Source organism: Octopus bimaculoides, chromosome 4, assembly GCF_046866305.1.
Source record: "Octopus bimaculoides isolate indiv1 chromosome 4, ASM4686630v1, whole genome shotgun sequence".
NCBI lineage: Eukaryota > Metazoa > Mollusca > Cephalopoda > Octopoda > Octopodidae > Octopus > Octopus bimaculoides.
The window spans coordinates 123,690,979-123,706,555 of NC_142931.1; the positions used below are offsets into that span (position 1 = coordinate 123,690,979).

The 15,577-nt window shown below is 35.8% G+C and overlaps 1 protein-coding gene across 50 annotated transcripts in view; it reads right to left on the reverse strand.

Annotated features, from left to right (window-relative positions):
* LOC106871604 (uncharacterized) overlaps positions 1-15,577 on the reverse strand; it is a 353,757-nt gene that overhangs the window by 146,418 nt on the left and 191,762 nt on the right. For all 50 annotated transcript variants that reach the window (XM_089351398.1, XM_089351389.1, XM_089351385.1 and 47 more), the window contains 13 exons: positions 14,055-14,153; positions 12,517-12,615; positions 11,983-12,081; positions 10,924-11,022; positions 9,820-9,918; positions 8,564-8,662; positions 8,062-8,259; positions 5,897-6,094; positions 5,105-5,302; positions 3,604-3,702; positions 2,745-2,843; positions 2,048-2,146; positions 1,449-1,547 (listed from right to left, as the gene is read on the reverse strand). In XM_089351398.1, the coding sequence (XP_089207524.1) occupies positions 1,449-1,547; positions 2,048-2,146; positions 2,745-2,843; positions 3,604-3,702; positions 5,105-5,302; positions 5,897-6,094; positions 8,062-8,259; positions 8,564-8,662; positions 9,820-9,918; positions 10,924-11,022; positions 11,983-12,081; positions 12,517-12,615; positions 14,055-14,153 (1,584 nt within the window). The remainder of the gene's footprint in view (positions 1-1,448; positions 1,548-2,047; positions 2,147-2,744; positions 2,844-3,603; positions 3,703-5,104; positions 5,303-5,896; positions 6,095-8,061; positions 8,260-8,563; positions 8,663-9,819; positions 9,919-10,923; positions 11,023-11,982; positions 12,082-12,516; positions 12,616-14,054; positions 14,154-15,577) is intronic.

A 15,577-nucleotide genomic window follows, 5' to 3' on the forward strand; every position in this document is an offset into this window, starting at 1 on the left:
AACCTCACCCAGAGACATGAAAGTTATTAATGGAAATGATATGATGATAATGGGTGGAAGAAAATTAACTGTGCAAGAGACAAAAATCTATGAAAGATGTAAATAAAAATAAGTGAAGACAACCTCAACACTCATGCCATTTTCTCTGCATCAAATCACAAAAGTTATCTTTGTAGAAACGCTTGAGAGCTGTGAACTGTGGACAAGGCAGTGTCAAGAGGTATAAAGAGAAAATTGAAAATAATTTAGAATGAAATGACTAAGCTCTGATGCATTCAGAGTGTGCATGTGTGTGTGAGTGTAATCCATGCCAACATGAAAATGCATGGGCCAAAGGAATTGATACTTTCTTCCTTGCACAAAAATATGAAAAGAACAAATTTCACAGAACTTCAGTTAACACTGATTTATATATACAGTCATACGTCTATATATATATATTCATATATAGATATATACATACACATATAAATATATATATATATATATATATATATATATATATGTATATAAACAACAATTTATCAGTGTGTTGTTATTGACAGTAACTAAGAAGGAGTTTGAGTCACAAGTGCGGGTGACACGTAAAAGCACCCACTACACTCTCTGAGTGGTTGGCGTTAGGAAGGGCATCCAGCTGTAGAAACTCTGCCAAATCAGACTGGAGCCTGGTGTTGCCATCCGGTTTCACCAGTCCTCAGTCAAATCGTCCAACCCATGCTAGCATGGAAAGCGGACGTTAAACGATGATGATGATGATGATGAGATACCACCTTCCTGAGTTCTAATCTTGTCATATTCTCTATCGTTGCTACTTTCTACCTCCTACGGCACGTTTTGTTTACCCATTAATTAATGACTACCTCTATCATATGTCCACACCAGTGCAGATGCTCTCTTTCAGCGCCTTTGTACAGACAAGATTCTGTTCACAGGTTGCAATTCTAGTGGAACTTATGCTGGATATGGAGAATACATTTAGAAAGAGCCTTACATCTTAGAACACCTGGACACTTTTAGGAAGCTTCAAGTTGTTTGGCACAACCAAAGTGTATGCATGTAGTTCATGAGTTTATTATGATGTCTATCTCGACATTCTGTAGCATAATCTACTTCTTAAACACAAAGTGTATGTGTGTGTGTGAGAGAGAGTATGTGTGTGCATGCATATGTAAACATATGCTCGTGTGCTCTTGTACCCATAAACATACATGCAATTTATAAGTTTTCCACACACACACCTATGAGCATGTCTGCATGAAATTATTAATCCAATTGCAAGGACATATGCATAACTGCCAACCAGTTGAGGTAGAGACTATATTGTAATTAACAATGCACGTGCACACACACAATATCTGTCTTTCAAAAATCACAACTGAAACAAGAGCAAAGAGAAGGAAAGTAAATAGACCAATGAAAAAGAGAAATGTCATAGACAAACATACCTTAGTTGTAGAGCTGACTGATGCATTGTGGTCAAGCAGGAATCGTACCATATTTGTTTGTCCAAAGTGGCAGGCAGTGTGCAGTGGAGTGTAACCAGCCTAAGAAAGAAGACAACAGACGACTTTAGTATTATAAGATTTTTTTTAATAACTTTGAAAATTCACCGAACCCCATATTATTCTAATAAACCTTCCTTTAAGAGTATACTAATTCACAAATGCTTATGTATGTATGCATGAGCACATATATGAGGGGGTGTTGAAAAGTTCCTGGCTTTGGGTAAAAGAAAATACAGGAAGATCAGTTAATTATGATTTTATTCAACATATTCCCACACTTATTACAGTGGCCCTTCAGTTTTTCTAAGCTTGGTAAAAGAACTTGGAAGTTTGGGCCTTCAACCAGGCCTTTTGTGATACTCTTAAAGCCAGGAATTTTTCAACACCCCCTTGTACATACAGACATATGGAATTCATCATGATCGTTATTGCTCAAAAGTCAACATTCAAATATCAGAATACTAAGAGCAATCATTATTAGAACAAATATTATGAAGGCAGAATCTTTACACAGGTAAATAATCAGTCATTTTGCATACCTTTGTTTGAGGGTCAATCTCCGAGCCAAATTTAACCAAGACTTCAGCCACATTAACTTTATCTTCTTGGGCAGCCAGGTGAATAGGTGCCAGTCCATTCTGAAAAGGAAAATGCAAAATATATTACAGAATACAGGTTTGATACAGTATATGGGTATAGAAGGGAAAGAAAATGTGTATGTGTGTGTGTTTGTATCGTGTGTTTCTATCATGTGAGTGTATATATCTACTTGACAATATGTATGCGTTTGTTACTGCTGTATAGCACCAGTCAATTCTGCAGCAGCAGATACAGGAGATGATTGAAATCATTTAAATGCTCCAGAGTAAACTCCTGCCAGGCATTGCAGATGCTGCACACCTGTCATTGCAGTGCAAAACAGCTATGAACAGTGATGTTATCAGTTCTCCTGTTAACGCATCATCTACTTACCTCATGCCTTCAAAACAGTGTGGAACGAGAGGGTCTTTCCTTGAAAAGGCAGGTAAGGGTTAGCAAAAAAGATACCACATTGTAAGTGAAATACATTATATATATAAATGTGTGTGTATGTAAGATGAAATCCAACAATACAAGTGTCCTACAATATTATATATATTGTGTGTGTGTGAGAGAGAGAGAGAGAGAGAGAGACTGTGTGTCTGCATGCACACATGCATGAAGAGAGGAGACATCAACAAGAGTTTCAATACTTACGGTTGCTTTATCATTAACATTTGCTTTGTGTTCCAGTAACAAGGAGACCATATCAGTGTGACCCTCTTGTGAGGCAAGGTGGAGAGGTGTGAAGCCGTTCTGTTAGAGACAGAGAAGAAACATAAATAATGATGAAACTACAATAACTATTACTAATTTTATAACAGCTTAAAATGCATGGGAGAGGGATATAACTTTACTGAATGAAAACCTGGCACAGCTGTCACAAAACTATTAAATGTTGTACAGGCACCAATGTGACAGAATTATTTGTATTGTCTTTACACTGCTGTGATAGAAGTACTGGAACTGTCTTAACACTGCAGTGACACAGAATTATTATAATCATCCTGCAACTGAATGTGACACACAGCTAATAATATGCTGATATTGTTGTTGTCTTGACAGTGTTGTGACACAGAAGCATTAGTATTGTCTTCTTGGCACTGCTGTGACACGAATATTGGTAACCAGGCATCATTGTGACACAGAGCTATTGATAACCTAGAATTACTATGTCAATGGATTAGGTTAATTTATATATAATGTAGACATATAACTGGTCCTCCACTATCAAACCAACACACTTTAGCCCTTCTGATACCAACACTCCTGAGACTGACCCCTGTTTCTATACTACAAACATTTTGGCTTAAAATGATCTAAATGAAAACCTTCCCTCAAAATTTCACGCTAATTTAGATTTAAACTCCAGCTAAATAACGTCAAAGTTATTTTACTAAATTCTTCAACATTTCTAAAATTTATTGAAACAAAGGCAGTATATTTTGATAGAAATATGGTAGCAAAAAGGTTAATGATCCAATATTCACTTCTTACAAAGAGGATACAAACTTACCTTTGACCCGGCAGCTGGGTTGGCTCCAAACTCCAGTAAAGTTGTAGCAATGTCCATTTGATTTTTCTTAGCAGCAATATGGAGTGGTGAATAGCCATTCTGTAAATAGAAATTATGGAATTACAAACTGATAATGTAACAGTTAACAGAAGGGCATTACTAACAAAGAAACTACTGATGGCCAAACTGACTTGATGTTACAACTGGAGGCCAAATTAGATCTAGGTGACTACTGAAGATCAAACTGACTAGAGGTTACTATTTGTTGTCAAACTACATATGATTATTATTGCTGACTAAAGAGATCTAAGATTTAGCATTGTAAGCAATACTGACTTAAGGCAATCACTGGTAGATATATTAACTGGAGTTTGTCACTGTCAAACCACATTAATCCAGTAACACCAACGTGGGCCAACCAGGTAGGGTGGCTGTCACTTGTAGCAGCCCAACTGACCAGATGTTAACAGTGACCTCCAAAACTAAACCAACAGTTAGAATGTGTGTGTGTATGTGGCCACATTAAAAGCACTGATGCTGGTGCCACATAAAAAGCACTCAGAATGCTGTAGAGTGGTTGGCATTAGGAAGGGCATCCAGCTGTAGAAACCAAGTAAATAACAGACAATGGAGCCTGGTGGTCAACTGTGGTCAAACCATCCAACCTATGCCAGCATGGAAAGTGCATGTTAAATGATGATGATGCAGATATATTTCCATCCTTGGTTTACAGGCCTTAAATTACTATATATAAGGTACTTCCTTCTGTTGTGCTGGTGCCATGAAAGAAATGCATCCTGTGCTCACAGTAAAGTGGTTGACAAATGAGAAGAAAAAGCATAATGTTGTGAGGTTTCTTTAATACCAGTCTCATCAAGGACTCATCAACTTCTCCAGCATGGGTGCCATGAAAAAATGCACCCAGGGCACTGTAAAGTGGTTGATGATAAAAAGAGCACCCAGCCACAGAAACAAAGGCAAATGACACACACAAGTACCAGTCTATGAAAGCATGACAGCATGGAAAGTGGATATTAAATGGTGATAATATATATGATGTGACCATTCTCTTTAATTGTAAAGCTAGAACAACACATACAAAATATTATATTACACACACGCACGCACAAACACACACACACACAAAGGATCAAAGGTCCTTCTCAAGCCATGTGCTCAGAAGTTCAGTTTCCTGGATTCTATGGAATAAATCTTCTCTTCTGAACGGATGCCAGTTCCATCACATGATTACTCATTTTTGCCAGTTGGAGTGGACTGGAGTGATGTGAAATGAAGTGCTTTGCTCAAGAACACAATGCATTGTCTAGTCTAGGAATTGAAATCACAATCTTATGATCATGAGTCCAACACCCTAGCAACTACGTCATGTGCCTACACACACAAATATATATATTCGAAATAGCAAATCAGAAAACTAGTTCAGAGGAATATCAGTCACAGAAATGGGGACAGAGTTACAAACAAAACAACTACTAGGTACCTTAGCCATGGCTTGAGGTGAAGCTTTATTGTCAAGCAGGAGAAGAGCTACGTTCACATGATTGTAGTGAGTGGCAACGTGAAGAGGTGTTAGTCCATTCTTGCCCTGCACATCAGGTTCAGCATTTTTCAGTAATAGCAGGCGAGCGACTTTGATGTTTCCGTATTTGGCTGCAATGTGCAGTGGAGTGAATCCCTTCTGCAAATAGAGAGAGAGAGAGAGGAAAATAATAAGAAAGGTGTGAAACTTGAGGTATTTTTGAAACAAAATTCACAAAATGTCGTGACGCAGACACACGCATGCATAAGAGCAGGCATGATTATATAGTGACTAAGAAGTTGGCTTCTCAATCACATGGTTTCAGGATCAGTCACACTGCATGGCACCTTGGGCAAGTGTCTTCAACTTCAGCTTTATGACGACCAATTCTTTATAAGTGAATTTAGTATACAGAAACAATATGAAGTTCATGTGTGTGCGTGTATATACACACACACACATATATATACAGAGAAAGAAATATTCAGACATATAAAATGTAAGAGAACAAGGTTAGAGAAAGTTTAAAATGAATATATATATATATATATATATATATATAGATAGATAGATAGATAGATAGATAGATAGATAAATATTCAGACATATAAAGTGTAAGAGAACAAGGTTAGAGAAAGTTTAAAATGAATATATATATATATATATATATATATATATATATATATATATATATATAAAGATAGATAGATAGATAGAGAGAGGGAGAAAGAGAAAGAGATAAGGCATACGTACTTTGGTGGTGAGGCTGTGATCAGCTCCCTGATCTAGAAGAGCTGCAGCCACTTCTTCATGTCCTTCTTTAGCAGCAATGTGCAGTGGTGTGTATAGATCTTTTGTTGTTGCATTTGGACTGGCACCATGTTGTAGAAGTAGAACGACATTGTCTACATTACCCAGACGTGCGGCAATGTGAAGTGGTGTTTGTTGTTCCTGAAACAGACAGACAAATCATGTATTACAGATGGTGGTGATGGTGGTGGTGGAGATGATACAACAGACCCATGTCTGAAGCTATTTGTTGTCTGTTCTTGAATCAAACTACCAATATCATTTTATTTGCAGATTTTTGTTTTTATTTTACTCTTTTTACATCCATTACCAAAACTGCATCTCAAAAAGTAGGATCCTTCTTCAGAGTCACAAATTAATGCTGAACTTCTTCATAACTTATGTATGATCTTCATTGGAGTATTCCTCACATATCTGAGATGGTGCTGCTCCAATAAACTTGCAAATATGCCAAATCATATCTAAAACAAGCAGCAATGTGCTTACTAACATGGTATAACCTCTGGTTCTTTTCTATCATTACCGCAATGACTTCTGTTCTTCAGAACTGCTTATCTGCATCACTAAATACTTTCCTAGTTCTTCCTTTCCCAGTGATGCACCCACTGCAGTCTTCCTCCTCACCCTCACACTTTTTCCTGTAGACTACAGTCCACTTATTTTATCAACACCAGAAAGATAAGATAAAATCAGTTCTGGTAAAATTTGAAAATTAGAACATTTAAAAAAAAAAGTACTTTGATACATATTTTCTTTGGTAGTCTATCATTTCTGCTGCTACCCTGCCACCCCTCATAATCAACCTGATTTGTCCCAAGTCACAGCTTTATTGAGTGACAAACTAAAAAAAAACATCTCCAAAACAAATCTAGTTTACTTCACTTGCTTTGCCTTTTCTATTCCTTCTTCAGTGACGGTGCTCCTTAGAGCAGTCTAGTCTGGTGTCATCACCACACAGACCCTCTTAATTCACTTAATTTCTCCTCTTTCATGTCCAGACCCAGCACCAAAACCACTATTCTTAGTCCTTTCTTCACAGAATATCTTCATTCTAGAATACCCTTCTTGCCTATAGTTTCCCTGCAATTATCAACTTGCAGTTATTCAAGAAGAAACAAACATTAATTTATCACCTTCACAGGTCTCAGAGCATCTGTGAAGGCCATGGGTAATGCTCCTTCTTTCAGACTACATAATATAAAATAACCTTTTGAGACATCAGTTCTTTACTATTCAAATTTATGTACAAACAAGAGGATTCCATAAAATTTCCATTAGGAACTTTAGAAGTATTTTCCCATGAAAAGATCTTGCATTTCTATTAAACTCATTTGCCAGACAACTGAAGTTTTACGTGTTGTAGCATCTATTTTCAACAGCTATAAACTTTGCTATGAACTTCAGCATTTTGTTTTTCTTTTTTTTTTTAATATCTATCTATTCTGTCTGTGTGTGAGTGTGTATGTGTATATATATATATATATATATATATATATATATATATATATATACACACACACACACACACACACACACACATGTACACAAACACATAAAATTTTTTCAGTCAGTCAACTGTGAAGTCTTTATATGTAGCAGGGTCTATTTTTAACTTCTCTGAATTTCTTCAGCTTTCAATTAATTAATAATGTTAATAAAAAAATTAAAAAATCCTTTCAACCAATCAAGTCAACTGTAATATACAGTTATAGCTGCATCTATTTTGAGATTCTTTGAAATAGATTGAATATTATTTGATTAATTAGATGAGAAGTAAAAAAAAAAACTAAAAAAAAAAACAACAGATCAGCTTCAGAGCCACTGGACCAAATTACAGGAAACTAAATGTAGTTTAAGTAAATCCTTCGTTAATAAGAAAGTAAAATGAAATAAAGAAAAAAGAAAGCCTGAAGAGGGAGGAAGTGGAGAAGGATAAGAAAGTGAAGTAGAAAATGTATACATTAAAAAAAAAAAATAACGGAATAAAGGAATTGAAATTCTTGAGATCATGTCATTCTTTGTTTAGTACTGGCCAGAGAATCAAGACAATGTGGAAAACATAAGATTAGAGAGTTGGCATGCCAGAAAGTAAAAGATTAACTACTTACTCTGGCTTTAGCATCAACGGTGGCTCCGTTTCGCAGAAGTATGCGAATGATGTCAGTCTGGTTGGCTCTGGCAGCAAGATGGAGAGCAGTTTCCCCTCGAACGGTTGGGTAGTCTGGGTTGGCATTATGTTGGATCAGGTAGATGCTTATATTCATGTGACCCATGAAGGATGCAACATGCAATGGGGTGAGTCCAGACTGTAAAAGAGAAGAAACAACATCAGTGAATTCACTGGCAGACATGTCGATGGTGGTGGTGGTGGTGATTATAATGGCAATGATGATGATGGTTGCTATGGTAATGATAAAGATGATGATCATAATACTGGATATGATGGTAAGTTAACATACAAACTGCAATGGGAAGGTCAATGATAATAAATGTAAAGGTTCTCATAACAATCATGATGACAATGGCAATAAATGTGGTTATGATTCTGGTACTGATAACTATATGATGATGACGATGAGAACGATAATGAAGATAGTATGTAAGCCTTACCTCAGTAGTAGCTTCAATAGAGGCATCATATTTGAGAAGCAGTTCCACCACCTTTATGCGGTTTTTTTTGCATGCGATGTGTAATGGGGTGAAACCATTCTGTGGAAAGGAAAATATATGGCTTGAGTATATATAAATACATATACAAACACACACACACACACACAAAATACACAATATGCAAATGCTCAACAAACTGGAAAACTACGACATAAAAACAAATCAATGTTCAGTAATATGAATCAAATCAATAACATTTTTAAAGGAAGATTACTTATGAGGTTCCCAGGCAGAACTGTCCAGTTTTCAGTTGATTTTGTCTGTTCTCTAATGAAGGTTGTTAATAAGAGTAACCATCAAATTTTTGACTATACAGTACAGCATACAAAAGGAAGAAACTAAACACTAAATTATTTTCTGCTAACACTATGTGTGATTTTCATGCCTTTACCAAAAAGTACCAGCAAATGACTTGGATTGGCTTTAACTAGAAAGCAAAAATCAGATAAGAGCTCATCGCTAACTCTGTAACGATTGCCATAACCTTACAATAAGCAGATATTTCTAATGTAGCCACAAACTCAAGTTAATCCTTTTATTACTATATTTCTGTTGAAATAACAATACTTGTTTCAAGTAATTTTAAAATATAAGAATTTAGTAAAATAACTGTCATTATTAAGCTGGTATTTGGAACATAAATTAACATGAAATTTTGATGGAACATTTTAATTTAGATCACTTTAAACAAGAGGTTTGTATCATAGAACCGGGGATGGTTATGGGCAGATTGGTATCAAAAAGGTTAAAGTGGCAGCAGGAAATGTTAACCCCAACTTGATCCTAATGCAGAAGATCTAAATAATTATTATTTAGTATAAGGCTTATAACAACATTCTAAGGTAAGAGTATAGATGATTGGTAATAATATTAGTTTGACATAAGGCGGCAAGCAGGCAGAAAAGTTAGCACGCCAGGTGAAATGCTTAGTGGTATTTCGTCTGTCTTTACATTCTGAGTTCAAATTCCACCAAGATCGGCTTTGCCTTTCAGTGTCGAAAAATAAAGTACCAGTTGTGTACTGGGGTCAGTCTAATCGACTGCCCCTCCCCATCCCCCGCCTGCCCAAATTTCAGGCCTTGTGCCTAGAGTAGAAAAGAATATTAGTTTGACATGTCTGCCACCACACAATCTGCCTCAATTATCGATCACATTGCAAACAGTTACCGAAACCAATATACTGATGTGTCACTCACCAGGGCTCTTGCATTTGGGTCACTTTTCCTGTCCAATAACAGCTTGGCTGTTTTGACATTTCCACAATGGGCAGCAACATGTAGAGGAGTTAAATAATCCTAAAAGGTGGAGAGCAAGACAGATAAAACATATTCAAAATGAACAAAGAAATAAAGCTTGTAAAACAACGATTCAATGGTGTCTATAGAGTGATTGTGTATAAGTCTACACACACATTACAAGCATATATACACATACATAAAATTTAATAGAAGCTGAAATTTTATTACTAGAACTCCTGAATGTCACCTTTTGGTTCATCAGGCAGTATATATACATTACTATGTCTATGTTTATACATACAGTACTTATATACATTACATACACCCACACACATACATACATCCATAAAATTTAATAAGCGCAAAAACCTTGCTAAGACAAATGCTGAATTTCACCTTTTGGTTCATCAGGTTGTATATATACATTAGCCTATGTTTTGTATTGAATACTTTTTGGTGTGTTTGTATGCACTAACATGCAATTCACAGAGAGAATTTCCAACCCAGATAAACCTCATCAACCACCTTTTATGACTAAATCAATCATAAAAATCAATCCTGAGTCTCATTTCCAACACTAAAAGAGGAACAAGAATGTGTTTCCTTCTTTCACTCTCTCTCTCACATGCATAATACCTAAAAGTATACATTTGACCAAGACACATTACTGGCTCCAGTTTGCCAAAATGAATGAAAAAGAGGCTCCATACCCCCCTGTCACAGTTCAATGTTTACTGGTAAGAATGAATATCCATCAACAGTAAAAGAAATTATTCTAGAATTGTCTAGCTGCAGAAATTCTTTTCATTTTTCATAACTAGACACCTTTTCAATCATTAATCTCTCAATTGTGAAGCAGGTTTAATACCTGTTGTTGGACCAACTGAAGCAAACATAAGTACTGTGCCTGACACAGCGATAGTAGAGTTTGATACCATGACCCTATGTGATCATTGGGTCAACCATTTTACCATGTATTCCCAATCAGAAAGCATAATTGGAAAGTTACAGTCTGAAGTTAAAAGAACAAGAATATATAGATAAACAGGAAGTATTACTTACCACAGTTACATCATCGACAAGAGCTTTGTGGTACAGAAGTAAGCGTGCACAGTCAACGTGGTCTCCTTGGGCTGCCATATGTAGAGGCGTAAGACCATTCTGTTGGTAGATGGTGGTGATAGGTGGAAAACAAGGGAGAAAAGAAGACAGATATCAAATAGGCAGATATACATATACAAATTATATACACACAAGTATTTACACACTAGTACACAGTCTTATTACTAGTATTGGTGTTGAATTGGCAGAATTGGTAGAGCATCAGATAAAATGCTTTGTGCTGTCTGTTATGGCTCTTTGTAATTTGAGTTTAAAATCCTGCTTAGGTCAACTTTGCTTTCCATTCTTTCAGAGTTGATAAATAAAATTCCAGTTCAGGGTGGGGAAATGTCAGAGCATTGGACATGATGCTTTGTAGCAACTCTTTTGGTTCTGAGTTCAAATCTCATTCCCTCTTGCAGGAAAAAGAAAAAAAAACATCCAATAAGATCTGTTACAGGCTTTGGAAGATCTTAAGCTTGCACCCAGTATTTCAACTGATTGTTGTCACTGTCAGTATGCCAACTGACAAGAGAAAATACAAAAGAACTTTCGAGTCCTGGTGTACACAGCAAACATTGAATAAACAAACTGAATTATTATCACCTTCAGAGAATGATAAAAGCCAAGGTAGTTTGTGTAGGTTTGAATCAATGCACATGCTATGCAAAGCTAATTTGAAAACTGAAGTTGTCACAAAAAGCTGACAATCCATCAGTCAATGAGAGAATATCTATGCAGTCATGTGAACTACCAGAAATAACAGCTATATTTCTCTCAAATCACACTCTACCATCTTAAAAATGAAAAGGAACATTGGTCAATGTAGTTCCTTTTGTCATGGCTGGAATGCTTTTGATCACAGGTCTGCAGGATCACAGCCATCTAGGGGCTCAATAACACTGATAACTCAGCCACTTTAAACCTACACCCAATGATGTAGTATCAATATTTACTACTAAGACTGGAGAAACTCCCAAGTACATAAAGGAAAATGGATGGCAAGTTTAATGTACTGACCTTTGTTTTTGCGGAAAACGGTGCGCCTCTCTCTAAGAGCAGGTCAACTACATTCTCATGGCCACTCCTGGCTGCGCAATGCAGCGGTGTTAATCCATCCTGAAGAATTGATAAACAAGAAACATGAATGTAATTAACAGCAAACAATAAATTATGCAAGAGGAATGTGTGTGCGGGTGTGAATATGTGAATGTACAAATAATCAGTAGAAAAGTGTGGCTGTGTGTATGAATGTGAACAATAAAAAGTGTGGCTAAATGGGTTTGTGATGTATATGCATATATGTGGTATTACAGTGTTATTGTGTGAGTGTGTTTGGACAAAGATGTGTGTTATCTGAATTGTAGTCTGTGTGTATGTATGTATACACATACACACATACATACATATATACACTCACACAGGTACATATATTTAAGCACTTACAATAATATACTCAAGCATGCACACAAATATGTGTGCATACACTTGAAGATAAGCATATACTCACAGAAACACACAAATAAAAGTTACAATGCAAAGACTGATATTTACCCGAGTTCTTTCTTCAATGGTGGCGTCGTGGTCTAAGAGAAGAATGACCATATTTGACTTACCCCAGCGAGATGCCACATGTAGAGGGGTGATGTTGTTCTGTAATATGAAAAAAGAGAGAGACATAAATAGTTAGAAATCACTATTTTAATATTATCACTTATAACTGATTAAGATGACCAAGAGCCAAGGAGAACAGAATTAGGTTTTCCACCAAATTCTTTAATGGGTACGCTTGACTCCTTTTATATTTACAGAAGGCTTCAATTATCTGGGACCTTCCAGGGCTTTCTTACTTTACATTATCAACATCTTCAGTTGCAAAGCTTTTGTAACAATGTCTGGTCTATGAGCATGAACAGATCAACTAGTGTTGAAAGGTTGGTCTACCAATGGAGATCAAACATTGATAACGGTAGAGTACTGATTCTGACAGGTTTCAGTGCTAGTTATCATTGACTTATCTTCTGCTATTATTATTTTGCAATATTTTGTTAGCATTAGTTTTTCTGTAAAATCTATGTATTTTCAAATGAATTAATTTTCATTGTCACAAATTCTTGAAACTGGATACTTTTTTTTAACCTCAATTACTCAAACCACTTGGCTATACTGAAGCTGGGTGTGAGACTTAGTTAAGTAGTGCAGTGTGCCACTATCTTGTAGCACAGTTTGAGCTTACAGTATCACAGCAAATAATACTTTAGATAATAATAATAATAATAATAATAATAATAATAATAATAAAATGCAAATATTTATAGTTGCTAATAAAATCTAAATCAGTGCTTCTCAGACTTTCTTTTACTTATTGTTCCCTTTCTTTAAAGCTCGCTTTACTATAAGCCAACAAAATTAAATGCACCTTGAACAGCTGCTGAAAGGTTGATCATCCTTAAAAGACAACATGTCAAATCATTTTGACCACTAATATTACCAGATGATTTCTACATTAGATGAAAATGGAAACTATTTTCGAAAATTAAATGACTTTTCTATTGCCCCCCCCCCCCCCGACCACTTTTTTGTCCTCATTTGTAATAATTTTAATGTCCACTTTTCCATGGTTGTATGGATCCAGTGGAATTCACTGGGGTAGATTTTCTATGGCTAGATCCCCTTCCTATTAACAACTCTTACCTGCTTCCAAGCAAGGTAACATTTCCCCAAGGCCAGACATGTTTTCATAGAAAGGTGGAAATATAGGACACTGCTGTGTGTGATATTGGTACAAGGAGACACAAACACACACATATATGATGTGTTTCTTGCAGTTACTGTCTACTAAATTCACTCACAAGTCTTTGGTTGGCAAGGGGCTATAGAAGAAGAAGACATTAACTCGTAGTGTTATGCAGTGATATTGAATCTGAAACCATGTGGTTGGGAGGTAAACTTCTTAACCACATAGCCACGATTGGACTTCAGCAACTATATTAAATTTTATACTGCCCTCACAGAACAGTAATGCTCACTTTGAGAAGCACTGATCTAAATGAATAAAAGTTGAAATGAGAGTGAGATGTAAGTTAACTTACCTTAGCTTTGTAGTTGACGTCTGCACCCTTTTGAATAAGTAGAGTACCAACGTTGACATTGCCATAATGTGCAGCGATGTGTAATGGTGTGAAACCACTCTGTAGAATAAAAAGACTTGGTAAGCAAGATGGTTAAAGAGGAGATTGTAAGATGTGTAGGGATGATAAACACAAAATGGTACCCACAAGACAATTATTGTTGCAAAATCATAGACGTTCATAGTCACACAGACACAATTTAAAAATGTAAATTTCTCCAAATTCTCAGACTTTTAAGTAACAGTGTTTACCACTAGTGATCTAGTAAGAAGCTAAAAGTAGATAAATCTCTCTCTGGATATGACATCAGTCTATCATGACTAGTCTTCCAAGATGATCTGGATCCATTCCTTCTGACAGCTAAGTGAAAGGAGATTGTACTGAATATGGTTCACCCTCCAAAGATACAGTGATGAAAGATACATCTCTTCTACAGTAAAAACACCAGCCAATCATAAGTAACATTGCCAGATGATGTGGTATCTTTTAATCCGCTACGATTTCATTATAGTTAGGTAAATTGAGGTGATATAGAAAAAAAGTGTTTTGCTCAGAATTAAAATGAAATATCCACAGCAGATTTGATCTCACACATAATAGGTAATCCAATACCTTACACACAGCCATTTCCCCTTTACTTCATAATGAGGGAACTACTACATAGTCATTTGACATATTAAAAATAACACACTGAACAATAGAGTTGTGTATATATATATATATATATATATATATATATATAAATTTGATTGGTCATGGCTGGAACACTTTTGGTCATAGGTTTACTCAAGCAAGGCTGACCTCATCAGGATACATAGCATAGGGTATATGTGTACACACACGCAAAGACAGGGTGGTCATGGCTGAAATGTCTTTATTCACAGCTCTGCAACTATGATCTGAGGTTTAAAGCCCAAGGCTGATACTAAACAATTGGGTAACACACTTTATGCTAAAAGAGCCAGACATGATTTAAAATCAAATTTACCTCAGTCAACAACTATGCATTTACCAAGTACTATTCTCATTGAAGCACTAAAAGAACTATGAATTGATCAGTAACAATCACTACAAGGGATGGTACCACTACAATGAGTTGAAACAACTGAAGTGTATAGTATCACTATACACTGGGATGGTACTATCACATTGGATAGTACTACAACAAAGGATGGCCCCTTCACAAATGTGTTCCTATACCAAATACTACACACAAATGAGTAATGGAGTTTCATATTTATTTAGATCGTGCATAAAGAACAGGAATTCCATGTTCACATAAAACAATGTAAGTTATTAAGAATATATCTTTCCAAAGGGGATATAAATGTTATATAAATGAAAAGTAAAAAACACAAAACAAATCATCTCTTCACTTATATTTTTTTGATAATATAAATGAAGAATTAATTGTTAAATGGGAGTAAAAATATAACAGGAACTGTTTCAGTTAAATGCATAAAATATTTTGAACACATTTTTAC